A 26,441-nucleotide genomic window follows, 5' to 3' on the forward strand; every position below is an offset into this window, starting at 1 on the left:
TTTCCACCCTGTAAGCTGGGAGAGCTGAAAGCAGAAAGGCAGTATGGCTCCTGGCCCCCAGGAGTAAAAGGGCAGCCAGGTCCTGCCAGCCAGATGTAGACACCCCCTCCTCCCCCCCACCCCGGGGCAGGGGTGGTGACGGGATCTGTGGGGGCCATTGTCATTTTCTAGCACACTTGCATCATCAGTACCATTGTGAGCCACAAGTTTTGAGCACAAAGCTCACTGATGGAACCCTGTACTGCTCCCCTGGGGTCTAGTTTAAGGCCCTACAAGAGATCAGCCCTTGCTGCTAGGGATCAGCCTAACTGTAGAACGAGGGCAAGTATTTGGACACAAAACCACACACTTAGTAAAGCGTTTCTTTATCAACTCTAATAAATTCGTACATTAATGTCATGCAGTGAAAGCAAAAAAAGTCAAAGTGGAGACTGTGACATTCATTATTGTGGTTTTAAAACTTTATTATATTTTAAAATCTGAAAATTGTAAAACACAGTATTCATACAAACACCTGAGGACTGTTCAACTGGGCACAGCATCTTCACACAAACAATTTGAGAGAAGATCAAGTTTAAGATAGAATCTTGTCTTAAAAAGAAATAACATAAATGAACATTAAAAAGCACCTTTTAAATCATGTGCCCAGTAAATAATTGGTTTTGTTTATAAAGTACATTTGGTTTTCAAAAAGGAAAATGTACATTTTTGCCCCTGGTGAACATTTTATTGGCATTTGTAACAAATGGCTAATACACTTAGCACCGATTCTTATAGCTTATAAATACTACATCAAATGTTATATAAGATAATAAATAGTAAAACAGTAACAATGAACATGTTTCTCTTAAAAGTTCTAGTTTTTAAAATAAAGTCTAAAATGACATATCAGAACTAATGTATCTTCTAAAGTTTAGTAGGACAAATGGCTCAGAAAGCAAATGAATTAGGAACATTGCACAAAACAGAGAACTTCCATGTATGGAAACCCTGAAGAGTCAGTTAAGAGGTACTAGTGATGGCAAATGATGTGAGTATTGTAAACAGAATAAAAACATCTCACTGAAAATAGATTATCTTTACCTCTGTGGAAGTACAAAGTGCTATTTTTAAATTCTAAAAGAAAAGATTTACTTATGTGTATACTTCATCTATAGAACAAAATATAAATATGGAACAGTATCCTTTTGAACACAATAAAATATATATCTTTTAAGTATTTGGACACAGGCATCTTTACAGAGAGATGTGAGCAATGAATGCCTAGTGAAATGTCCAAGCTTAGGCAAAATATCTAAGTTTTAAAATAAGTACCACTTGCATAAAATAACCGTTCTATCTGACAGTTTATCTAAAAACTGGTAAGAATACTTCATGAAAGGTTTGTAAGGTTGCTTTTAATCTTAAGTAGGAATATAACATATATAGAAATAATATGGCTTTCCCTTTTGGGAAACTGGTAGCACATGAACGGAACCTTACAGTAACAAACATTTAGAAAGATGCTATCTATCTATAGTTGCATCTTTAAGTTTTCTTGTAAGAAAAACCCATGGATTTTATTAGAGAACTTGTCAATCTCTAGTATTTTCTCTTTGGGATTCAGCTATTTTGGTTCTATAGATAAAGATGAACAAAAATTAGAGGTGTTTCTGTTTCCTGTATGAAGTACATTCGTAAACTATAAAATGAAAATAATAAACTGATATGAAGAACAAACTCCCAGTCTGAATATGCCAATAGTAACATGTTAAATGGCTTCTATAATAGTAGACCAGACTGTAACATAGATCTGCAATTCTGGATAGAACATATTTTTAGAGGAACCTTCTACACAGCAAAAACTTCTAAGGGCAAAAAAATGATTTTACACCAAGATGGCACTTGTCTCCCTGAATGAAATCCAAGCTAAACTTACACAAACATGTATTTAATTGTTAAAGAATTTTTCTTCTTTAAGCTTATCAATGTAGTGGCACAACTTCACGGCTGTCCCTAGCTTCAGCCCCATGTACTTTATCATCATGTCACTCTTGAGCAATAGCAGAGCCTTCCCATCAATGTCCTATAGACAGAAGGAAATGACAATTAATTAGTTAATGTGCTCACATTTTATCAGAATGGTCATTTCTTCGTATACAAGAACATTCTGAGTATACACCTGCTTGTTGAAAATTAAAAAATATAGTTTGTACAGTGAAGCATGGTTCGACCATCTATAAATATACTTCGAATTTTAAGAAAACTTAACCTATCTTTTTTTAAAAAAATATCTGAGAGAGAGAGAAACAGAGAGACAGCGTGCACATGCATGCATGCATGAAGTGGGAGGGGGCAGAAGGACACGGAGAGTGAGAAGGGGGGCCTGACTTGGGACTTGTTCCCAGGACCCTGGGATCATGACCTGAAACAAAGGCGGACGCTTTACCAACTGAGCCACCCAGGTGCTCCTAACCTAAAATCTTAAAAATGTCCTAGGCATCAAACTGCCAATCTTTAAATACTGTGTGGAATAAAATAATGCATATCTATGACAGACTAAAAACTATGAATGATAGAAATGAATTTCAGATGCCTATTAACTTTCTTAGAACAGTTTGGAATCTGAGGATTTCAGCATCCATACAAACTGTACATGTGCTATATGTTGCCTTGATGTTGAAAGCTAATAAATTAGTTGCCTGAAGCCAGCTAGATGCTAAAACCTAATTATTTTCTTGCCATATTGAAAAGGGTATATCAAATATATGGCCACTAATTTTATTAGAAAACACTATAAAACTATGACTTGATAGTCAAAAGGCACCCTCCCTCAAATTCTTTACTAACTGACTGATGTTGAAACATATTACTTGGTTTTCACAAGTTCTGGTTTAACAATAAAACTGTACTGTCTGAAAAGACCTGAAAAACCCCTTATAGTACTGCCTTTGTCAGGTACCTTCTGCACTTTTTCGACAAAGTACAATGAAAATTAGAACTTAAAAAAAAATTAGCCCATGATGTTACTTTGCAAATGGCATGAGGGGATCAGCATCCTAAATAGTCAATAACCATATAAGGTTGACAGAACCGAGCCAAATAATCAGTTGCTGGATTCATTGGGCATCATATCAAGGAAGACACCTTGTCAGGTTGTTCCTATTTAAATCCAGCCTCTATTGGCTAAGGATCTAACTTTGGGCAAAGTGACCTTTCTCACATATGGAAAATCAGTTGATAGGGCTCCCCCCACACCATGTGTACAACTAACCAGTACCCAACTGAAGGGCCTGCATAGAGGTCATTCAAAAGCATTATGGCAGGGGCACTTGGCTGGCTCAGTCCTACACCATGCGACTCTTAATCTGGGGTGGTTGAGTTCAAGGCCTACTTTGGGTATAGAGATTACTTTAAAAAAAAAAAAAGAAAAACGCATTATGGCAGGAAAACCAGATCAAAATATACATTACATGTTGCCTGAAAAGATCAGCAATGGGGTTGAGTGTCTGAGGATCTCTATGTTTCAGAAACTCGATCACTTCATCTACGGACCAGGTTGAAGGGTCATCAGGGAAGCCTCGTTTCAGGAAACCTGGGTTAGCTCGAATTGGTGAACTTGTAGCTTCAATGGGGAGAAAAAGACAAATCAAACTTGACCTGACCATTATCCTGAAAGAAGAGATGTTATGTAGGGAGAAATGACCTTGCATCAAGGATGTTGAAGATTATAGGTTAAATAGTGCTACCTGTAATATCTGTCATTTCACACTCACCAAAGTTGGGTGGGATACAATGAGATGAGGCAGCATGGTTGAGGCTCTGGTTTTCCATTAAAGTTGGATAAGCCATCATCTCAGGGTTATGTATCAGACTGGGTTCACCTTGTGCCATCATGGCACCAGGTGTTGCTGTGGAAGCACGAGTAGGTGAGAACATGCTGCTGCTATGGGCCCCAGGGCTATGATAGCAGGGCATGGAAGAGGAGCCCTGCACTGGCTTTTTAGATGAGAAATATGGCTGAAATGAATGTGAAGAATAGATGGTGGTAGGTGGCGGACTCTGGCTCAGGTTTGGCTCCTGCTCCTGGAGGAATGACTCTCGATCCTGTTCTGGGGACCCCACCTCTGAACGGTAAGGTGATCCTATAATATTGGGTGGGGAACCACTTGTGGGCCTTTCTACTGGCATAGTTGGGCTATAACTTTCAGGGTAAGAGAATGAAGAAGGAGGCTCCTTTTTTCTCATTTTCTGGAATTTGATCTTTCTGGAAAGCAGGTAACTATAATTTTTGTAGGCATATCCAAGTGGCTTCTGAAATGACACAAACCCAGCATAAACCAACTGTCAGTGAGTAAAAAAGGAAGTAGTAAATGTAAATTTATTTTTCATGTAACACTGTTTTATATTACTAAAGATTAATGCTCTACTTTGATTATATGATTTTTTGTTCTTCCTCAACCATACACTTTAACTGAATTTTATATATTGTGGTTTTAAACATAAAAATATTGTCATACATTTCTCAAACTTAAACTTAAGCATTTTCCCAACAAGTTTTAGTCTCCCATCTTCTGCCTGCTACAGCAAGAATCAACTGGCGTTGCTAATCACTTAGTTAATAGTTCCTTCTCATTTCTAACTCATTGGCATCTTTAGAAATGAGGGGTCTACTACAGTTGTGAAAATATTTTTATAACACTCACGCGATTTTGCCACAATGCTTTTGCACGAAAACGGTGGATTTTTGAAACTTTTCCATGAATGACATCAAATTTCTTATCCAGGTTTTGAATAGCATCATAGATGACCTATTATAACACAAGCTATTAATAGTTTCTATTTCAAAAGTAACACAACAAAGCAGCCCAATTTTGACTGCCAGAAACAAAGAAAAGTTCTCAAGCTGTCAGAACCAGATCTCTGGTTTTGGTGATGCCGAGCCGAGCCAGCTGAGATAGGAGCCCCAGCCTCCTACTCAACTACTCCATGCCATACAGGCATTTAATGAAGCTCTAAACCAGAAAGTAAACGTCCCATCATTCTTAAAGCCACCACATTTATGATGGAGTCCTTTTAGATCAACGAAAGAGCTATTTTAGGAAAGAAATCTTCAAATCTGCTAAAAAGCCAAAGAACCTCTTTCCATCTAATCATGGTGTGAATTCACAGGCAATGAGCATTCCACTCTGCAAAGAACAGTGAGCCAAATATAACAGATGTGACTTGTGACTTCAAAGTATTTTGAAATCAGGCAATCAACAACCTTACAAAACCTTCCAGGACATGTCCCCTCGCAGCCAACCAGGTATGTGACTAATAAAACCCGAGAATTCTTCAAATACTCAGAAATTTCAAAATGCTCAGAAAAAAATACACTTACACAGGAGGCCAGAACCATTTCCTCATTCATTCATTCAAATAAATAAACACGTACTGAGGGCCTACTTCCTATCAGAATGGCTTTGCTAGGTGCCAGGACTATGGACAGAAAAGGAAAAAAGGAAACAAGACAACCAACAGATCCTGCCCTAAGGAGCTCCCCGTGTTAGCTGGGGAGAGATTTCAATAAAGTGATGGGCAGCCCGGAGCCATGGTTTTCAGAGTGTGGTCTCAGACCAGTAGCACGAGTCACCCACTGGCTTGTCGGAAACACATGAGCTCCTGCCCTCCACTTACTGAATTGGGGAACTCTGAGTGGGGGCAGCTATCTGCCCTCCAGGTGGTTCTGATGCATGATAAGCGAGACCCTCCAGCCGACAGCACTGAGGTGAACAGTGCAGGCTCTCGGGGAACACACGGGTGCAAAGACCAGAGTTCTGCTTCTCAGCTGTGTGACCTTGGGCGCGTTCCTTAACTTCTCTGTGCTTCAATTTCCTCATGTAGAGAATCGAGATGAGAAATCTCTCCCCCAGTTCCCTTGAGGACAACGTGAGGCGCAGTGGTATGGTTATTAATATTAACGTCATGACAAGAGTACTACACAACCCCTGGTCCAGTAATGCTCAATCATCCAGTAATATTCCTACTATCCTTATGCCTCTGATGGCTCTGACACAGGTAGGAATGGGAGGCTAAGTGTGCGTAGAAGAGCAAGACCTAAGCCAGGCTGGCAGTGGTGGCAGGCTTTTCAATGGAGACGTCTACACTGAGGATTACAAGACAAGATGGTGCTCACTAGGTAAAGACGCAGGGAAGGGCAGAGAAGGCAGAAGGACAGTAGATTCAAAATTACCCAAACAGAGAGAACATCGGAAGTCAGATGTTTAGCCGGTGAACATAAATGATGTTCAAAGAGCTGGATTTTTAAGGGAAGGAGAGAGAATGCATGACAGGAAGAGAGATGGGAGGCCCAAAGAGGAGGCGGCCTTAAGCTGTGGAGGGTAGGCAGAGCAATGGAGCCAGAGGCGCAAGGTGCAGGAGCGGGCCACTCACGAACGGAGGTGTCCCAGCCCATGGAAGAGGCTCAGAGGCAGAGCAGTGCCAGCTAACTTAGCCTTAGAGAGGGAGAGGCCCGATCCCAGGCCAGTGGACAGGCCACAGGGCCCCCTCTGTTTCCCAGCCTGTGTAGGGCTGGGGTTTCCCTAAAGAGAACTCTGGGCAAGGACAGAAAAAGAAAAGCTGGAAGTGTGCAGCAACAGGTCTAGCCCTCTGAGGACAGGGGCTGAAGAAAGGAGAGAGCTCACACACTGGAAGAAACGGGGAGGCTCCCTGCTGGTCCGTTTCAGGGCTCTGACTTAGGGCCCCCAGCATCTCTCCTCCCCCACGCTCTGGCCCACCACATCTCATACAGTCGCTCAAAGAGAAGGCCCTGGCAGAGCCGTCCTAGCCAGGGGTGTTGTGGATGCTCACAGGAGGCAGGCCAGAGAGGGCCCTGCCTGAAATCAGAACCGTCCCCCCCAATCTGGACATCCTTCCCCAAAGACTTGACGTGTTCCCTCGAAGCCATCCACTTCTGTTCTCAATAAGAATGATAAAGACTCACTCTTTATCACTCTTATTGATAAAGATTCTGGACTTAGGCACGGTAGCTCATTTTAACTAACAAACTTTGGATCTTAACATCCATTTTTAAAAAAATAAACTTTCACTACTTCTAGAGGATGCAGCTACCAAATCCTTGATAATTATACTTATCAATCTCTACTGACACGCTAACTTGTACAAAATCTCCTCATAATGATATAAGGTATACTTTAAAAAAAAGAATGATGAGCTGCCATTTTTTTTTGACTGAGATATCTCAGCAATGCATTTAGGCAGCACATACTAAGTTTTATCCATATCAGGCAATTTCCTTTAAAGATTTTGTAGGGGAAATTAATTCAATATTGCACAACATGACATACATTTTTTCAGTTAAAGGCTTTTAAAACAAAGCTACCAGATGTACATACTGGTATTTCAAGATTTTCACCTGGAGATGCTATTCTAACCAGAAATTGTTAAAAATCATCACAATGAAGGGATAATCATAATGAATTTGATACAGCAAAATTTCAATTCATTGTATACTTTATATGAGATAACCGGGATTTTAACATAGTATTTCAGAAATCTACATTTGAGAGACAGAACTTCTGTACCTGACAGTGAGTAAGGACGTCCAGCACTGTTTTTTGCTGCTCTTCGTTGTAGGAGGTCTCAGACATAACGTTTTCCTGCTAATATTTTAAAAGTTAAATAGTTAATGCTTTACTTTTGTAAGAGCTAAATTGAATCCTAGGAGGAAAAAACACTTTATTTATTTAAATTTTTATTTTTCACCAACTTTTCAAAGGGGTTCAGAAGTCTTAACCTAAAGCAGAGACAAGGGATCCCTGGGTGGCTCAGTGGTTGAACGGCTGCCTTCGGCTCAGGGCATGATCCCGGAGTTCTGGGATCAAGTCCCACATCGGGCTCCCCATGGGGAGCCTGCTTCTCCCTCTGCCTGTGTCACTGCCTCTCTCTGTGTCTCTTAGGAATAAATAAATAAAATCTTAAAAAAAAAGTAGCGACAAAATAAAATAAAACCGCACATTAATATGAGAATGAAAATGATAACTGCTGATTTAGAGAGGAAATAGGAATTTATTATATCAGAAGGACCTAGGTTTTGAGTTTTGTACTGAAAAGGAGTATAAATTGCCCTGAACTTCCTACAACATAAAGAAAAGGGAGGTAAAATGGATAAGTGGTCACTGTCTAATGAAAAGAAGCAAATAAATTCAGTAGAGGCCAATATTTTTTGTGTGAATTTAGAGGAACCTCTATAGTATATGAAGAATTTAAACTTTTTTCTTTAAAATGGTTAAGTGTTAATATATTTGGCAAATGGCAATTAACATTACTTACATTATTGATATATGCAGTGTTTGGTTCATATGCATAAAGAACAGTATTATCATCATCATAAGCAGGTATTCGTGTTCTTATCTAAGGAAGATGTATTAACAAAAGGAAAGATGAAAGACAGAACTGAAAGAGAAACTGAGGACTTCAATTTCACTTTTAAGAAGCTTCAAAAGCCTATTGGGGATATTAAAGGACCTTCGTCCATTGTAAATACTACTACATGAGAAGGTGTACTTGAAAAATTGTCTTCTCATTACCTTAACTACACTTAAGATAAAATCTTCCATTGAGCTTATTAACCTCTTGAGTACCTCAGGGTAGAAAGACTAATCTAGTAACCTGACACCAGAACTGCTATAAAAGCAAGTTATTTCTAACCATGAACAAAGAACTGTGTGTGTGTGTGTGTGTGTGAGATAGAGAGAGAGAGAGAGAGAAAAGCAGAGAGAGAGAGAAAGAGAGAAAAGCAAGTTATTTCTAACCATGAACAGAGAACAGGGTGTGTGTGTGTGTGTGTGTGTGTGTGTGTTACAAAGCTTTTGATTTTTAAATAATCCAACAGTGCCACTCTGTGGACAAAATAGGAAACATTTAAGCACCTATTTTTCCTGATAAATTAATCTCTATCACCTTAAAACATTTTTTTTTGGAATAGGATAGGGTATAAATAAATACACAATAAATAACCTGAAATATTACATTTCATTTAATAATAGCATTCTAAGAATGAATTATAAACTATATGAATAATGTTAAAATAAAGACAGATAGAAGCTATATAGTCTTTGTTTCAAAAAACATAACCAAAATAATATGGAATGGGCTATAGATTAGTTCTTATAAAAATATACTGTATATAACCTCATGCTTTTCAAACTGCTCCCACATATTTATGTCAGAAAGAAATTCTCAGTAACATTAACTCCAAAGATGAAAAGATACTGGGGCTGATAGAAGTTATGAGAATTGCCAATAGTGTTTAGGTAGCATTAATACCCACATCCTTATTTAAGTAAAGAAATGCTTTTTCTGTTAAGCCGAATTATATACAGTTTAGTAATCTATATTTTCACTCACCTTCAGGAATCAAAAAAAATACTAGGATGTGACAGAATTGTACAATAGCACAACCATTTTGAAAGACTGGCAGATTTTCATAAATTTACATTAACTCTATGAACTAGCAATTCAACTCCTGAGAGAAATGCTAGTATCTGTTCACAAAAAAACCTATATATGAATGTTTGTTGAAGCTTTATAGATCACTGTCAAAACTTATGAACTTGTTATTTCTGCATTTCATTGAATTAAATTTAGAAAAGAAACACAGCACAATGAAAAGAACAAAGACAGATTTTTCAATCTGAAATACAAACCACATCAGCTTCACTGGAGCCGCTAGACATCTTTTTTGTGCAACAGCAGCACTCCACTTCCTCTGAGTTGGGCCTATTTATATTTAAGCTTGCTGGAGGACTTATTTGTGAAACTGCCTGGTCACCCAGGGCAGGTAAACCACCTACTCCTGAAAAGCAACACATAAAAAAGTTACTTCACATATTACCATAATAAACTTAATAGGAATATGTTCTCCAAATGCCAACTCAAAGTGAATTGGAGTACTGGCTGAATTTTAGAGAATGACAAAACAATAATACTTCCATTAGTGATTTAGAATAAACCTTTATTCAGGGATGCCTCGGTGGTTCAGTCAGTTGAGCATCTGACTTGGTTTCAGCTCAGGTCACCATCTCAGGGTCATGGGATCAAGCCCTATGTCTTCTTGGGTTTATCTCCCTCTGCCCCTCCCCTGCTCATGCTATTTGTCTCTCTCTCTCTTTCAGATAAATATTTTTTAAAAAAGATTCTTTCTCCCTCTCCTTCTGCCTCTTCCCAATTACATGCTCTCTCTACTTCCAAACAAAAACAAAAACAAAGAACACCCCCCCCCAAAAAAAAACCCTTCCACTTTGAGGTGTAGCTTTAAACTGGTTGTTTTATTCTGGTTATAAGACTAATAATAATTAAACTGTTGTGTTTTATACAAAGGAAGCCTACACAGCAATGAGAATGAACCAACTATTGCTACGCACGAGAATGAATCTCACAACCATAAAGAAGTGAGTAAAAGACACAAAAGAGAGAACACAGTGTGCAAGTCAGTTGATCCAAAGCTCAAAACAGGCTAAAGTAATCAATGATGGGAGAAGTCTTTCCAAACCAATACCTTTAGAAATACTATAGTCACTTTAACAATGTCCTCATTTCCTATCTTGCTGATAGGCCATCATTTATGTAAGCAGTCCCCAATTTACAGATCTGACAAAGAACACTGCAGAGTAGTCTTGTACCTCTACTTGAACTCTTCAGGAATGAGAATACTGAACTCAAATTTCCCAACTCTAATAGTATTTCCTATAATCTCATCGTACTTCCAACAATTTTTAAGTTTTATATATGTAATTTTTCATCAAATATGTTTCACTATAGAAAATTTAGAATATACCACAGGGTACAGATATATTAATACCTGTAAAATACAGATTTTACAGCCGACTCTGTGCCGGGCAATGATCTAAGCACTTGATGTGTGTTACCTCATTAAATATTCCTGATAATAACCCTATGTGGCATGCTCTATTGTTACCCCCATTTTTCTTAAGAGAAAGTTGAGGCTAAGTGAGTTTAAATAATTTATGCGGGACTCATAGCTAGTAAGTGGTGCAGTCTGGCTCCAGAGTCTATGGGCTTGACTTATTCATTATTAAAATCACCTGGAATCCCTTCTCTGACAACAAAATAAAACCCAAACTCCTACTATGGCTTACAAGGTCCTCACACAGTCAGGAGCCTCCACATCCCTCAAGTGAGATCACCTCTTACCACTTGTCCCCTTGCTCTAAACCTAAAATATTTACTATCGGCCTTTTATAGACAACTTACACCACCACCGTTTTAGACTCTTAAAATCAGACAATTCCCTACTGGATTAATGACACTGCAACTAAAACTTGGCTGTAGTTAGACATAGATGCAACATTCATTGAGTCCACCACTAGAATCCAGACATTTCTACCTCTGTGGCACATTTACAAATCACCAATCTTGCACTCTTTGAACCTCTCACTCTCATGACCTCTACCCACAATACCCTGCTGGTTCTCATCTAGAAGAACCTATTCAACTTCAAAGCTCAACTCAAGTTCTATCTCCACAAAGGAAAGGTGCTAAGTCATCCCATCTGGAAGTGGACACTGCTTTCCTCAAAGTACCAGAAAGCTCACACAATAATGCTTTTGAGGTAACTGTTACACAAAGGGAAACACCAAATAGCATAAAGACCTCAGGCTTGGGTCAGAATACCTGGGTTTTAGGTCCTAGCTCCTCCACTTACTGGCTGTTTGACTGCTCTGTGCTTTTTTTTTTTTTTTTAATCTGTAATACGGGGATAATAGTACAGACCTCACATGAAGTTATGAGGATTACATTAATTAATACAGTGTCAAGTGCTTAAAAGCATGGCTGGCATAGCAAAGGCACCCACTGTTCACTACCATTATTTTATCATTTGGGTATTCATAACATCCTCCCAACAGAACTATTTGTCATGGAGCACATGGACAATAAATATTCAGGGTCATAATGTAATTTTCATTCACACTGCCCCTGTACGCTGTAGCTATAACAACTATTTTTTTTTCCAAGATTTTATTTATTCATTTGAGAAAGAGAGGGAGAAGCAGATTCCCCTCTGAGCAGGGAGCCAGACCTGGGGCTTGATCCCAGGACCTGAGCAAGCCTAAGGCAGATGCCCCTCAACCATTTTTTTTGTAAACAAATTTTATTTTATTATTACTTTTTAAATATTTTATTTATTCATGAGACACACAGAGAGCGGCAGATATATAGAGGGAGAACCAGGCTCCTCGCAGGGAGCCATATGTGGGACTCAATCCCAGGACCCCAGGATCACAACCTGAGCCAAAGGCACTCAACCACCCAGGTGCCCCCTGTAAACAAATTTTAAATACCAGGACATAATGCAAAGAACTGGGCTTTAAAAAATACTTGGATCCAAATTCAAACTGCAAAATTTGCTATTTTGCTCCAAGCAAACCTTTCTGTGCCTCAATTTCTTAACTCATTAAGTTAGAATAATATCTACTTCACAGGAATATGTAAAACTGAATGACACAGTTAAGCACAGAGTATCATGTCTGGTTCACAGCAGGCACAGCATCAATTTTAGTTCCTTTCCATTCTTTACATAAGATAGTTTCTGCAAAGCTTTCTTAGAGCCCAATCATGCCTGGATTATGCAAAACTAATTAATATAATTCATTAAACTCAAAATCTTGCAAAACGAGTTTACTTAAAATGAAGCTCATTTATATTTTATGATAGAAAACCTAAACTCTCGATAACGAACGTAAGAACAAGAAACCATCTAGTTTTTAAAAAGACGTTTTTTAGACATTAAAGGCATTTCAAAGGCATTTTTCAAAAGTCATTTGAATATTCTGCTTCCAAAGTTGCGAAGAATTCACTTGCCATCAATTGATCGAAAATATGAAGGATGAAAACAGCGTTTTTCACCAGAAAACCACTGCAAAATATACACAGCAAAAACAGGGCAAACTACAACACCCAATTAAAAAAATAAATCCTGTGTCAATACACTGGAACAATCATTTTCTAAAAATCCTGTCCAAACTCTCAAAACGAGCCTTTCCTGTGTCCATATCAAACTTAAGCGACCCCAAAGTTGCCAGACGTAAGATAAAGCTGCACAGACTGTATCCCAATGCCCGGCACTGAATTGAACCCATGCCCTGTTTTTATAAAACACCGTGCAAAAAGCTGCTTATAATATCACGATTTGTTGACATTAAGTAGTTTAAAACCCTAAAACAGTCCGAATTTGGGGAGGGCCAGGTAGAGGAAGGAAGCGATCTTTAACCAAGTTACCAAACGATCGTGCTCAACGCACGTCTTTATTTTCTTTCGCCTCGTTTACGTATTTACAATAAACCAGTAAGAATGAACAGTCACTGATCAAACGAGGTTACCAACAAAGCCTCAAAAATCAACGTTTCAATCTCAAAAACATGTTTCACCGAATCAGCTCTCTAGTTCACCAATTCTTTTTTTTTAAGATTTATTTATTCGTGACGGGCCGAGACCCAGGCAGCGGGAGAAGCGGGCTCGCTGCAGGGAGCCCGACGCGGGACTCCATCCCGGAACCCCGGGATCACGCCCTGAGCCGAACCCCCGAGCCACCGAGCCACCGAGCCACCGAGGCGTTCCAGTTCGTTAAATTCTTTCAACTCAAAATTCTATATAAAGTTTGTCTGGGTAGTTTCTCGCCCCACCCCACCCCCCGCCTCCGCTGAGGAAAAGAAGGGACGAGAGAGGATCTACTTGTCTCAGAAAGTCAGCACAGTACTCAAAAAATGGCCAAAGCTCCTAGGCGCCGGCTTCCCGGGACAGGCGGCGGAAACCACCCTGAATCACCCCTCAGAGCGCTACCGAAATTAAAGCGTAGACTCACGCTTTCCGAAGAGCGAGTCCTTTCACTTCGCTTGAGGCAAGTCCGGTCCCGCCCCGCCCCGCTCCCCCGCCGCCCCGCCCCCACCCGGCCCGCTCCCCACTCCGCCCCGCCCCCCACTCCGCCCCGGAGCTCCCCAACCGTTAAGCCAAATCGTATTTCAACGGATTTTCGCGCACACCGAGACAAGAAAGTTCAAGGGCAGGGGCAGTGCCGCTAACAGACCTGTTCCTGCATCATGGCCTGACACACCAGCCTCCGGAGAGGACGCAACACCAGTAGACGAATCCAGCCTTCTGGAGCGACAACGGCCAAAAACCGTTACCTCTACCACAGATTCAAAAGATATCCTCCTACCGGAAGTCGGGTTCTGTCACGCGATGCCTCCACCTCGAAGACACCGGAAGTTCCGGAACTATCGCGCGCACCAGGGAGCACGCGGCACTCGGGTTCCAATACGTGCGGCTCTTAACCAATCCCGCGGGCGCCTGCGCAATGGTTGGGGAGTGGGACGTTGCTAGGGAGATAGCCGAGGGGAGGGGCTTTGCTTCCTACCCCGCGACCGGCAGTGCCCACCTCCGAGCGTCGGTAGCTGGGCGTTTGAGTTCTGACTTCCGTTCGCAAAAGCCGGTGGGATTGAGACCCGGCACTAGACCATGTGCGCGAGCTTCCAATGCTGAGAGGCGCTTCTGCGGCTGCGCGGGGACGCCAGCGCATGCGCGCGCGTGATTCTTCCGGCACTGAAGACGCTTTGTGGAGAAAGCCGAGTGAGGCTGGTGGGCACGTGGCCTCGCTACTGTCATTGGTTGGTTTATTTGAAAAAAAATTTTTTAAATGTAATTTTGTCCCTACCCTTCCCGCCACAGATGTCAACTCTTGGCTCTATCCTAGGTGTTCACGTCATTGCTGGAATTTGAAGGAGCAAAGGGGACGGGGCCTTAGTTGTGGAGGTTTGGTACAAGCGGGAAAAGTTATTTTATTTTTTTAAAGATTTTATTGACCTATTCATAAGAGACACACACACACACAGAGGCAGAGACACAGGCAGAGTTAGAAGCAGGCTCCATGCAGGGAGCCGGACATGGGACTCGATCTCGGGTCTCCAGGATCACGCCCTCGGCTGAAGGCAGGTGCTAAACCGCTGGGCCACCGGGGCTGCCCCGGGGAAAGTTATTTTAAAAAGTTGTTACCTCATGGAGAGGTAACACAGACCCGAGAGCCAGATTTACTATTCTTAACCCCAGCCCCAACAGTTAGCCGCTCCTTGGCTTTGGACAAGTCAGGTAATGGCTCTGTGCTTACCTTTCCCCATCTGTAAAATGGGCACAATGTGAGGAGTCCACGAGTTTGAGTAAGCAAAGCACTTAGAACACGATCTGGCACATAAATTTACTATGTAAAAAAGGGTACCTGACATTTTTCAGTGCGAGGCTGCCCATCTTCAGAAGGAGGCACAGTCTGAGTATCAGAAGCAAAGCAGGTGAATATTTTAAAATAAAGCAATAAATCTTTTCTTGGCTCACAGAGGAGCTAAGAGGAAAGTATAGTAGAAACTGGAAATTTATTCTTTCTCCTCTCAAATACAAAACGAGATTAGAGAGGCACCCGGCTGGCTCAGTCAGTAGAGCATGTGTGATCTCCCGGTTGTGAGCTCGAGCCCCACGATGGGTGTAGACATTACTTTTTTAAAAATGAAAAAAAAAAAAAAAACTCCCACAAAACCCAAAATGAGATTAAAGCCCATTATACACTATTATTATTTTTGCTTATACTTTTGTTATAGTAGTCCCCTTCCTTTATGTCTAGGTCACTATAAAACACGTGCTGTTTGTGAAACCCCAAGAACGCAATTACATAATTTAAGAAAAACCAGTTGTTTAATTGCAGTCACGTTTATTTGCAGTTTCTATACACACTTTCTAGGTAATCAAACTTTTCTGGTACATTTTTTGAGAGGGGTTCACAATGAAACTGTCACCATTTTTACTAAAAATAAATACAAGACTTAAAGTGTTGCACAGCTCTAAAATATACAAAGGCTTGAATTGAATGTAAACGTTGAAAACATCTTACAAAAGAAACCATTTCTGCAACAATTTAAAAAGTCCATATTTACAAATATTACAAAAATACAAAATGGATGCAAGTCCATAAACCATTGTCTTTTTGGCCAGCATGAACTGGTTCTAGTACCAAAATAGTTACACTGTAACCTTCTTTATAGTTTTAAATCTTTGTCCTGATCTAGTTCTCTAAATCTGCCATCACTGCAGCAAATGTACTCACTCACTGACCTTTGGCAAGAGCAAACTGTGTTTTGTTTGCTACAACTAGTCCATGTCCTCTACTTAGCCAAAAACAAAACAAAACAAAACCCACCAAAAAATAAGGAAAAAAATTTCCCCCACAAAACATAGATATGTTATATAAACATAAAAGAACAAAAAATTAGCATCAGTGCAAACAACAGAAGAAAAGTTTGGATTGATGTTTTTCACAATACCTAATGTGTGTACCCTGCTTCAAAACGGCAGTGATGTTGAAGACAGCCCTCTAATTCTTGGTTTTATATGCTATGTAATAAAGCCATGTAGAATATTCCAAATTACTAAGGAATTCCTTACTTTTTTTTTTTTACTCAGTTTGTTACTCAATACTCTTTCCACAGTGAATTTAAAATCCATCATTATTTGGGTTATTTTTTTTAAATCTATGAAGTATAAAATAGAGAAACTCTGCTATAGATTTTTAGAGTAAACAAAATAAGTAAAACTATATTATAAGGGTTAGTTCTGTGATCATTACATATAGAAGGAATTTTATTGCCTCACAATTCAAGTCAGTATGTATTTTAAAAAATATATGGTACCGTTACTTAAATTGATGTCAATAATAAAAAGGTGACATATTTATTAAAGCCAATTCATGTGTTTCCTAGTCAAGATTTAGAATCACTTTTAAAGCCCACATACCTTTCTTTACGCTTAAAAAACCCCTAACTACACAAAAGCCATACTGCAAACGAACTGCTTTTATGAAAATTACAAAAGATCACCTATTGTGACTGGAAATGACGGTTTCTTATCACATTTGTCTAAAAACTTTATTTTTAAAATTTTGCCAAGTGTACTTTCCAAAGCATGAGAAAAAGTTATTCATGTTCCCATGTGGTGTCAAACCATGCTGGTTTTTTTGACTAATGGGTTCCAATGAGAAATGATGATCCATTTTTTTCAAACCCCCAAACATTTTTCTTTTAATAAAAAGTATAACACTTTGTAAATGTTCAAATGTACCCTTTACCCGGTAGCTTATCTATCCCAGCACAAGCACCCACACACCCACATCCACACACGCACACGTTCTCCCTCCTCTACCCCGCCACCCCCAGCACCCATTTTACATACAAGGATGACAAGAAATTAAGAAATACAATTCGATAGTGAAAACAAATAGAAGAAGCCAGACTTTTTTTTTCTTTACAAACAAAAAACCAACAGCAATCAGATTCTCTAATTCTCAATCTATAACATCTTAGAAAGTGTTTCTATTGAAAGACAGCATCCTCTTAGACCAGGCTTTCTCCTTCATGTTGTATGATTGAAACCAAAGCCACAAACCCCCTTTCACACATCCTACTTTCCCAAATACCACTTGCATAAACTTAAAGCCAGCTGCTTATCAATTTCTTGGTAACTCTGGTCTGTTCTATCATTCTAATCACATTCTATTCTTTTATAGGCCATATCCCTTCTTAGTTCTCTCTACTTTCTACCTTGTTCCATTCAAAACATATTCTAAGTACATAGCTGCTTATATTTCTGACATATCATTTCAAACATTAGTATCAGTTCATGTTAAAATCAGAGGTGTAAGAACCATTTGCAGATTTCAACTTGTAACTACTTTTTTTTTCAGTTTTAAGACAAGAAAATTCAAGTAATTTCAAGTAATTCAGCTTGTTTCCCTGCCTTCATTTTATCAGAGCACTTGCCCTGACATTTCCTTTCCCACCCACCACCCTCCCCTTTTGCCATCAAGCAGATATAGTAAAATCAGACAAAAACTCATTTGTATGTAGCATTGTGAACCAGAGCTGTTCCCCATTCCCAGTTTAACAGTGAATATAAATAATGCATATACACATACCTATTTCCCAACTATATTGTTCACAGTGTCATTTCTGTTACTTTTTAGGTAGCATGAATCTCATCAGCACAGAGAGAAAGCTTCACTGAAAACTCATTGCAGGTACTTACTGATAAATCAATAGCTCTGTGGCATGCTTATATTTTATTTTTGTTAGTTAAAGAACCTGGAGCTAATTGCTAAACTGTTTAAGGAGTGGATAGTCATTAGATTATGACTATTTATGTCCCCAGTAGCCTAATATAAAACATAACCTAAAATTAACTATTGTTTTCCCTATTCATTCTCTTTAAAGCAATCCATTGAAAAATTAAGTCTAAATGACACTGTCAAATCTGTTCTCCAGGGCTTTGTGTTGAGAATGATGATTTTTCTGATTAAAAAAATCAAAAGCATGCTTTTCATTCTGTCCAAATTACCACATGGCAAATCATAGCCATGTGTTACTATTCACTTGTTTGGTACTGCAAATTGTCACAAAAATGGTTAGGTCTGAATTCGTTATTTTAAATTAATCACATTTCAGTATATGACCTCGAGATTTTCTTTATTTCACCGGTTTAAAATTCATAATTGAGGTTTATCACTCAGAAAATCATATTGGTGGACATTTAAATATGGTATTTTATATGAAAATGGTATTCACAGAATACAATTATTACACTTTATTTGTTGTGTTCTATAAACAGTTGGTGTGTGGTAGATAATTGGCCACATGTCCACTCGTCATTGATAAATCTATTTACACATTTTTATCAAAAATATGGTATTTACATGTGTGTAGTTCTTTCTTCTGAATTTTGTTTTAGTTCGTTTTAATGTAAAAAAATACCAAACCTCCAGAGTAATTTCATCTTCTTAAGAATTATGACAGTGAGGGCTTTGTTTTCTGAATAGGCAGCTCTGGGAAAACTTTTTCTAGGTTTCATGAAAAGCAGACATTTTCAAATTCTATATTATCAAAAGGAATGAGATTGTGTAAATCAAACTAAGCTAAAGAAAAATATGAAAGACAGTGCAGCTACTTAAAAACATGGAAAACAATCAAGAAATACCATCTTCCATTTCCCCAGCAAATATTTAGGAATTTGTTGGTAAGCAGTGATGGTACCCCATGGTGTGCTGACTTCTCCCCAGTCCTCTGTTCTGTTCCTACATCCTCATATGACTAAGGGTTCTGGCCTCTGACAGCCAGCTTGGCCCTGGACCACCTATGTTGAGCTCTGGGAGGATCGGTCATCATGTGGGCTTCCATCAGAATTTTCTGTCTCACCCTCAGAGATGGCCTGCATGGGTGCATTGTACAGCCTGCAGCGGACGCTGTAGCGGCTGCTGCTGGCCGCAGGGGGAGCTCGGGAGCGTCCCACCCTTGCTGCTGCTGAGGTGGCAAAGTTCTTTGAGGAAAACCCTTCTGCATTAACTCTTGGGGAGCATGGAGAGAGTGGGGACAAAGCCTCGGCCCCAGGTGCCCCCTGATGGGCCTCCTGGGTGCTTTGTGGGGATTCAGCTGTGAGCTCTCCAGGAGGTTTGGGCAGGATGGGACTTTTCAGGATCTCAGTAGCAGACATGCGGTAACTAGAATCTGAGCGACTTCCTTTCTTGAGGAGTAACAGCTTAAACTCTTCATTCGATGTGTTGGACTTTTTGGCATTTCGGTAGATGAGGCCAGGAGACCTCTGGCTGTTTGGGCTGGTCACGCTGCTGTTGGGCAAAGTGACAGAGCCAGCGTTGCTGCTGCTACTGCTGCCAAGAGAAGCTCTTGATTTGCTTCGAGCAGACATATCCCCAGAATCTTTTCTTCCAAGTACTTTCCTCTTCGACCTTTAAAGAAAAGGAAAAATCTCGGTCCACATACATTTTTACGAAACTAAAAGTATTAAGTCACATTCATGCACATGCACACGATGAGGAGTGAGATACTTTCCTATCCCTTATAGCACTCATAGCCTGAGGAAAATTCTCCAATAACCAGTGGATATAAATTAGGTTCTATAAATGACCATTTCACATAGTGACTAATGTGAAGGCTAGAGGTTCTAGAAGAAGACTTATTGGGATGTTTTACAAGAGTATAAGAAAATATTGCTGTCTGATTTCCAGTTAGAGTATAGGCAGTGATGGAGTGTGGCTTTCTCTTATTAAATCTGTCTCTGCATTACAGATAAAATGCTCTGATGTCTGAGGTTGACTTCCAGTGAGTACCAGAAGAGCAAAGATGATAGAAGTGTGGATGGGACAGGATTAGCCATAGGTTGCTGGTGGACAGGCTCAAGTGATGGATATGTGTGTGTGTCAGGGGAAGGTACATTATTGCTTTTCTGTCTACTTTTTAAATTTCTCCATATAAAAAATTTCTTACATGACTTTTTAAATACATCAGTCCATTTTTGGCTGTAAAGACAATTTTCCGTAGCTGCTTAGTAACGTCAGCAGTGTATAAGTAAGCCAACTTTCTGTGAGAAGCTAAAAACCTAGGCTACCTCTGGAGCTCTTAAAGCTCTATGCACTGCAAACTCAAGAAAACAAGGTTAAAAAAAAATAAAATCAGGTGTCATCCACAAAAAAAGAAAGAAAACAAGGTCATTCTTGTCACTGTGTAGCACATAAATAAATCCTACACAAATGCAAATCTAAGATTACCAAGTTAGGTAAATCTACCAAACATAGGCATCCGTCATCATATTATTTCTTTTGATAAGTAAATAGGTGTGAATGTAATGAATCTTTAGCATGATTCAGTACATTGATAAATATTGGCAATGTGCTCTTTTACCAACCTAAAAATCCATAGGGTAGAGAAAATGTCAGCTTTGCAGTTGGAGAGCAGCCTCATTTTGATTCACTGAAACCTTTGTGGTTGTTATCTTGCATATGCCAGTGTCTGGCACTCCAATACGGTAAGAATTTCAAACTAACATTTGCTTTTAGCATCTATCATATTCTAGACACTAAAATGTTATTTTTGCATCAAAATTGAATATGTGAGCTATAGGTATCTTCACTAACAGTCAGGGAATAGGTGGAGAAGTTTTAACTGACAAGACTGGATAAGAAGTGGCAGCACTGAGATTCAATTCCAGATGTTTCTGACTCCACTACTTATGTTCTGTTCACTATTCCAGATACTAACATTTGGTCCTTTGGGGTAAGAAGTTGGCTTTTTAATATATATAGCATTTTAGTGACTTGTTGTAAGATAAAGTGGGGTAAGGGAAATATAATCAGATCTTAGACTACACATGGAGCAAAGAAAAAATAGACTAATGATTCTTTACTTTCCGAGTGGTAAGGTGTGCCTGCTAAGGTATATACACACAGAAAGTGGTTCTGATGGACTCCTTTTAAAAAAGCTGTTGAATAGCTGTGCTCCTTCTTTATGAGAAAACTACATCAACAGAAAATGCAAGTTCTCTTTATTTTATTTTATTTTTTTGCAAGTTCTCTTTGAAGGTAGAATTCCAGGGTCACCTGGGTGGCTCAGTAGGTTAAGTATCTGCCTTCATGACCCCGGGGTCCTAGAATTGAGCCCTGTATCAGGCTCCCTGCTCAGCAGGGAGTCTGCTTCTTCCTCTCCCTCTGCCCCTCCCCCATCTCATGCTCTCTCTCTTTCTCTCTTTTTCTCTCAAATAAATAACTAAATAAATGGTTTTTAAAAAGTAGAATTTCCAGGAAAAATGACAAGCTTCTTGCAAAAAACTTGCTTCAAGAAGTGCGACTTCATAAGGTAGAAAAGGCAGTTTCCAAGTTGTGTCCTTTGGGTGTCCCATGTAGGTCACCAAGGCCTAGTGGAAGAAGGTAGTCGTGGTTGTGATAGGAGCAGGCACAGTGGGATTGGATAGCTCAGTCTAATATGGGTTTGGTTGCCAAGTACGAGTTCCTGCTCTGTTCATCAGTCACAAATTGTAAGGAGTATATATTCTTGCAAACATGGCCCTTGATCACAGGGCACAGAGGGCAGGTGAGAGAATGTGAATGGGCAGCCTGGACATAACAATGTCCTAGAAAAACAGCCCAGGGGACATCTTCTGTTTGTGGGATTTGGAACATTAATTTTAGAGCAGGGCCAATGTTATTGAAGAAGTTTAAGTTTTTGGGGAGCCTGGGTGCTTCAGTCAGTTAAGCATCCTCCTTTGGCTCAGGTCATGATCCTGGGGTCCTGGGATGGAGCCCCGCATTGGGCTCCCTGCTCAGCAGGGAGCCTGCTTCTCCCTCTCCTTCTGCTGCTCCACTTGCTTGTGCTTCTCTCTCTCTCTCTCTCTCTCTCTCTCTCTCTCTAATAAATAAAATCTTTTAAAAAAGAAGTTTAAGTTTTAGGAAGAGAAAAGTAAAAGGATCAGTGATTAGTTATGAGCTATGATATGCGCAGGTTTATACACTGTCTTGTCTCAAACTTGGGCTCTGACTGTTTAGTGAATCAGCTTGCATCTCTGCTAGTGTAGGATTATAGCTATGAGCATTTTTTTTTGGTTCAAGAAATTATTTCAGTCACAGATTATAGCAGAGTTTGAGCTTTTATTCTAACTTACTTGACCACATATTGTTTTCAAATGAAAACTTGTTCCAGGATGTCTTTCCTATGGGAAAAAACCTCTCCATTCAGTTCTTAAGGAAGTCTTTCAAGTGAGGTTGAGCTACATATAAAGGCTCAAGTTCCCCAAAAGAAATATAAGACTATCAGTTTAATGTGGAAAACTAATCTTTCTTTGCTTTCTTGCTGAATGTATCACAAATACACAGGCTTTCCCATGTTTGCATTTGATGAGATGTACTGAAAGAAGCAAAGTTTTTGGTATTAATTGCCTCACCTGTGAATGACTGCAAACAAATCTTCAGTTGTACGAGGTTTGTTTGGAGACACAAACACACCTTCTGCTTCAGCCTGAGAGTCTTCACTAAGTGGCGAAATCATAGAGTCATCACTCGGTGACGATTCTTAAATGAAGAACAAAAGCATCTTTAGGAAGAAGTTACCAAGCATGCTGCTGTGTTTCCCTGGCTTAAGGAATCAACAAACAACAGTTACCTTACTGCTGTTTTCAAAAAGAGAGATTATCTGTCGCAGCTCAGTCTCTCACTAACAAAAACTCTTCTCTCAATTGTTTTAATAAAAAAAGTGGAGGGAGGGATGCCTGGGTAGCTCAGCAGTTGAGCACCTGCCTTCAGCTCGGGGCGTGATCCTGGAGTCCCGGGATGAGTCCCACATCGGGCTCCCTGCGTGGAGCCTGCTTCTCCCTCTGCCTGTGTATCTGCAGCTCTCTCTCTCTCTCTCTCATAAATAAATAAAAATCTTAAAAAAAAGTGGAGGGAAACCAACACCCAGGGCTGTACTGTATTAGAGGGAACACAGGAAAGAAAAAAAAATAAAAAACATAATGACGTGCCAGGAGACACACTTCCATGGTGACAAAGGCATCAACAACTGACCTTTCAGTGAAACCTCGTCCACACTTCCTTGGGTCTCCTCTGCTCCGCTGTTATCAGAGGCACTTTGGGCTGAAATACCTGAAGCGATATTTTCTTGCTCGGAACATTTTTCAGGGCATGAATTTGCACTTGATAGCTCTGCTTCATAGCTGATATTCCCAGGCACTTTGTCATGGTGGCGGCTCATCCCAAGTTGATGCTTAAGTTGACTGCTTATGTCTGTGGGTCTGGTTGGCGAGTTTGACTGAGCTGTGAGCACATCCACAGACTCAGGGTGTGCGGCTCCCTCCCAATCTGCAGAGGATGGCTTCTGCAGTTGTGCAACGGCTCCATCTGGACCACCTCCATATTGTAATACTTTACCATCCAAATCATTTGGGTGGGCAACAGAGACCATCTGAAATCCTTCTGTGGGAAAGTCACAATTTTTACTTGGTGTGTTTTCTGGAATAGGCTCACTTTCCATTTGTATTTGGTCTTTTGTCACACTTGAATCTAGAAGATTGCTACCAGCTGAGGTTGTTGCTGTTTCTGGGTCACAATGATTCTTTACATCAAAAGTACGTTTTTTCTCTAACTGTAGTTTATCTGGTCCCATCTCAACTGCAGAGGAGTCTAAAAAGGACAGTATGGTGTCTTCAGTGGAATACTGACGTGATACTGATTTCTTAGCCATGTGTGGCTTAATCTTACCTGGAGACAGGGCAGCCATTGTGAGAGTGTTGTCCTCCAAGTAGGGGAGATCTGTATTGTTGCCCTCTTTTGGCTTAACTTCTTCAGATTTACTGATGGACCTCAGGTTAACAGATTTCAGGACCGTTGGTGTGATTGCAAGGGATGGTGGAGGATTTGACCGCAGTGTTTCTCCTACTGGGTTCTGTTTACTATGAGTAAAAACATGCAATGGGTGACGGTGATGGAATGGTTTATTCAAGACACTATGAAGAGCACTTAGGTCAAGATGGGTAGGAGGTATAATTGGAAGTTCAAGGTCTTTACTCAGTGATAGAGCTCCATCTTTTAAAGAGGGCTGCTGTAGTGAGGATTTTCTTTCTGGAACTTTCGGTTTTCTTTTGCTACCTCCAGGAGACAGTGGGCCAGAAAAGAAAGCTGTAGGGAAAGAGGAGGTCGGTGTTTCAGACTGGCTCGAGTAGCCACTTGATGGAGATGCCAAGCCTGCCAGCTTTTCTGGTGAAGCCAGTTTAAACTCATTGTCAACAGAAGGAAGGGATGGGGTGGTGGCTCTTGATTCTGACTGGGATGTTTGGGATTCAGAGCTCTCTGGAGACTTGATGCATTCAATAACTGTGGTACCCGTAGCAGTGCTTGAATTGGATAAAGATCTGTAAGGATCATTTGTTTTCAAGTCATTTAGAAGCCAGAGATCTGCATAGTGAGTCGATTCAGCACCTTCATCTTTGAATGGCGGAATATCTGAAGTGTCTAACTGAGGTTCCTTGATACCATGTTCACTCTGGTTCATCCAAGAAGACTCTTGCTTGATGGCAAGGTTGGCATTTTCCATTAGAGAAGGCGTGTTGGAGAAATCAAGAGGCAGCTTCATTTCCCTGGAACTGTGAGGCAGGAGCTGGCCACTGCTTATCTTTGGTTCTTTCTTCTCAGAAATGTCTGCATTTCCATCGGACTTCCTCAAAGATGAGCTACGTTTAGGTGGGGTCGGCTTTGCCTTTGGTTTCCTGAAAGAGATGCTTGGTCTCCCCTGCCTCCTGTGGTCTAAGTAGTCCTGCCAGGTACAGTCCGGAAGAGTCGGAGGAACCCCAATGCCCTGGCTATTCTCTGGGCCCAGGGCTGCATAGTGACACACATAGCTCTTATTACCTTTAAGACCACAGTCAAAGTGCATGGAAGTGTAGTATCCTTCTGTGTCCACTGAAAAGTGAGAGCTAGTGTCTGCTTTGTCTGATGGAGACTTTTCCAGAAAGCTGTCGTAAGTGGCCATGCTTGTGAAGCTCGGGCAGCCCAGGCTGTCTGCCTTAGGGCGCTCAGGACTAAAATCCTGGCGGCAGGAGGCATCGTGATGGTGGTGTAGGTAATTCCACTCACTGTCACTGGTGTTGCTATTGTTGGGGTCATCCAGCAGATCCGCCACAGTGGAGGTAAAAGAGTTTGCCCGGTGGCCTCTCACTTTATCCAAGTGGTCATTGTACTGCTCTGTCACGAAGACATTGGCATCCTCATTAGCATGAGGGGCTGTGTTTAGTGACAACTCTGAGTCACAGTGTGAAGAGCCAGTGAGGGGAGGAGAAGCTGCAGGAGGGATTGTCTCTGAGGTCTGTGAGGGGCATGTGGAGCTGCTCCCACTCCAGTTGCCACTGGATGACTGATGGTCATCTTTCTGGTCCATGTGGCTGCTGAGGAGGACACCTGCCGTGGAGATGCAGTGGATGGGGCTCCCAAAGGTGTCTGAGTTGGAGGAGATGTCACAACTGCCAGAGTCAGCAGCCATTCGGGACAGACGTGACCTCCCTCTCTCATTTAACTTGTGCTGGGGGCTGTGAAGATGTTGAGAACAAGCCAGACCCAAAGCAGGCTGGTGTTCCTGTGCACTTGGGCTGCTGGGGGCCTCACTGCAATCATTAGGGGTTCTTTCTTGGTCGCCCATGAAAGGCTCCCCCTCTTCATATGCTGCGGGTTTAGCACCAACTTTGGGCTCAGCATCCCCACTTCTGTTGCCCTCCCGGGGAAGGCTCCGAGATCTTGTACGGCTGCTCACTGCAGTTGTAAACATGGTGTCACCTTTGTCAGCCAATGCAGAGATGTTGCCAGCAGAATGAGAAAGGGAAGCTGCTATGCTTTGACCCCTTTGAGCTCTGATTCTCCTTCTGGATGGAGCAGCAATCAGGATATCTTCGGTTTGGCACTCTGAGTCCCTGGTTCCAGACCTCCTATTGACAGTGTTGGAAGGGTCTGGATTTGTGTGCACAATCACATTCCTTTCCCTGGCCACAGGGGATTCATCAGAATCTAGGGCACATGGAAAGCATAG

At 40.7% G+C, this 26,441-nt stretch overlaps 2 protein-coding genes across 14 annotated transcripts in view; both read right to left on the minus strand.

Moving 5' to 3' along the window:
- Positions 1–439: 439 nt before the first annotated feature.
- SCML1 (Scm polycomb group protein like 1) lies at positions 440–14,456 on the minus strand. Of its 11 annotated transcripts, none has more exons than XM_077889668.1 (8): positions 14,438–14,456; positions 9,690–9,838; positions 8,314–8,394; positions 7,566–7,643; positions 4,686–4,790; positions 3,756–4,293; positions 3,453–3,604; positions 440–2,065 (listed from the first exon to the last, which is right to left on the minus strand). In XM_077889668.1, exons 2-8 carry the CDS (start codon positions 9,717–9,719, stop codon positions 1,931–1,933), a joined length of 1,119 nt encoding a protein of 372 aa, XP_077745794.1. In that variant the 5' UTR covers positions 9,720–9,838; positions 14,438–14,456; the 3' UTR covers positions 440–1,930. The 11 variants fall into 11 exon arrangements, with proteins under 11 accessions (XP_077745794.1, XP_077745795.1, XP_077745796.1 ...); XM_077889669.1 differs by lacking the exon at positions 14,438–14,456 and adding an exon at positions 14,219–14,240; XM_077889670.1 differs by lacking the exon at positions 14,438–14,456 and adding an exon at positions 14,087–14,219 and having other exon boundaries at positions 7,566–7,640.
- A 1,278-nt stretch (positions 14,457–15,734) lies between these two features.
- Positions 15,735–26,441, minus strand: part of NHS (NHS actin remodeling regulator) — a 346,591-nt gene continuing 335,884 nt past the window's right edge. For all 3 annotated transcript variants that reach the window (XM_077889411.1, XM_077889410.1, XM_077889412.1), the window contains 3 exons: positions 23,435–26,419; positions 22,816–22,942; positions 15,735–19,831 (listed from right to left, as the gene is read on the minus strand). In XM_077889411.1, the coding sequence (XP_077745537.1) occupies positions 19,222–19,831; positions 22,816–22,942; positions 23,435–26,419 (3,722 nt within the window). In that variant the 3' untranslated portion in view covers positions 15,735–19,221. The remainder of the gene's footprint in view (positions 19,832–22,815; positions 22,943–23,434; positions 26,420–26,441) is intronic.

This window comes from Canis aureus, chromosome X, assembly GCF_053574225.1.
Source record: "Canis aureus isolate CA01 chromosome X, VMU_Caureus_v.1.0, whole genome shotgun sequence".
NCBI lineage: Eukaryota > Metazoa > Chordata > Mammalia > Carnivora > Canidae > Canis > Canis aureus.

Excerpts from the sequence above, each read along its gene's own strand:
- SCML1 (XM_077889668.1), bottom strand. The coding sequence starts at position 9,719 with ATGTCTAGCGGCTCCAGTGAAGCTGATGTG. Across the intron at positions 7,644-8,313 it reads ACACTGCATATATCAATAAT|CAGGAAAACGTTATGTCTGA; the intron begins GTAAGTAATGTT and ends TTAAAATATTAG. Across the intron at positions 3,605-3,755 it reads TTGTATCCCACCCAACTTTG|CTACAAGTTCACCAATTCGA; the intron begins GTGAGTGTGAAA and ends TCCCCATTGAAG.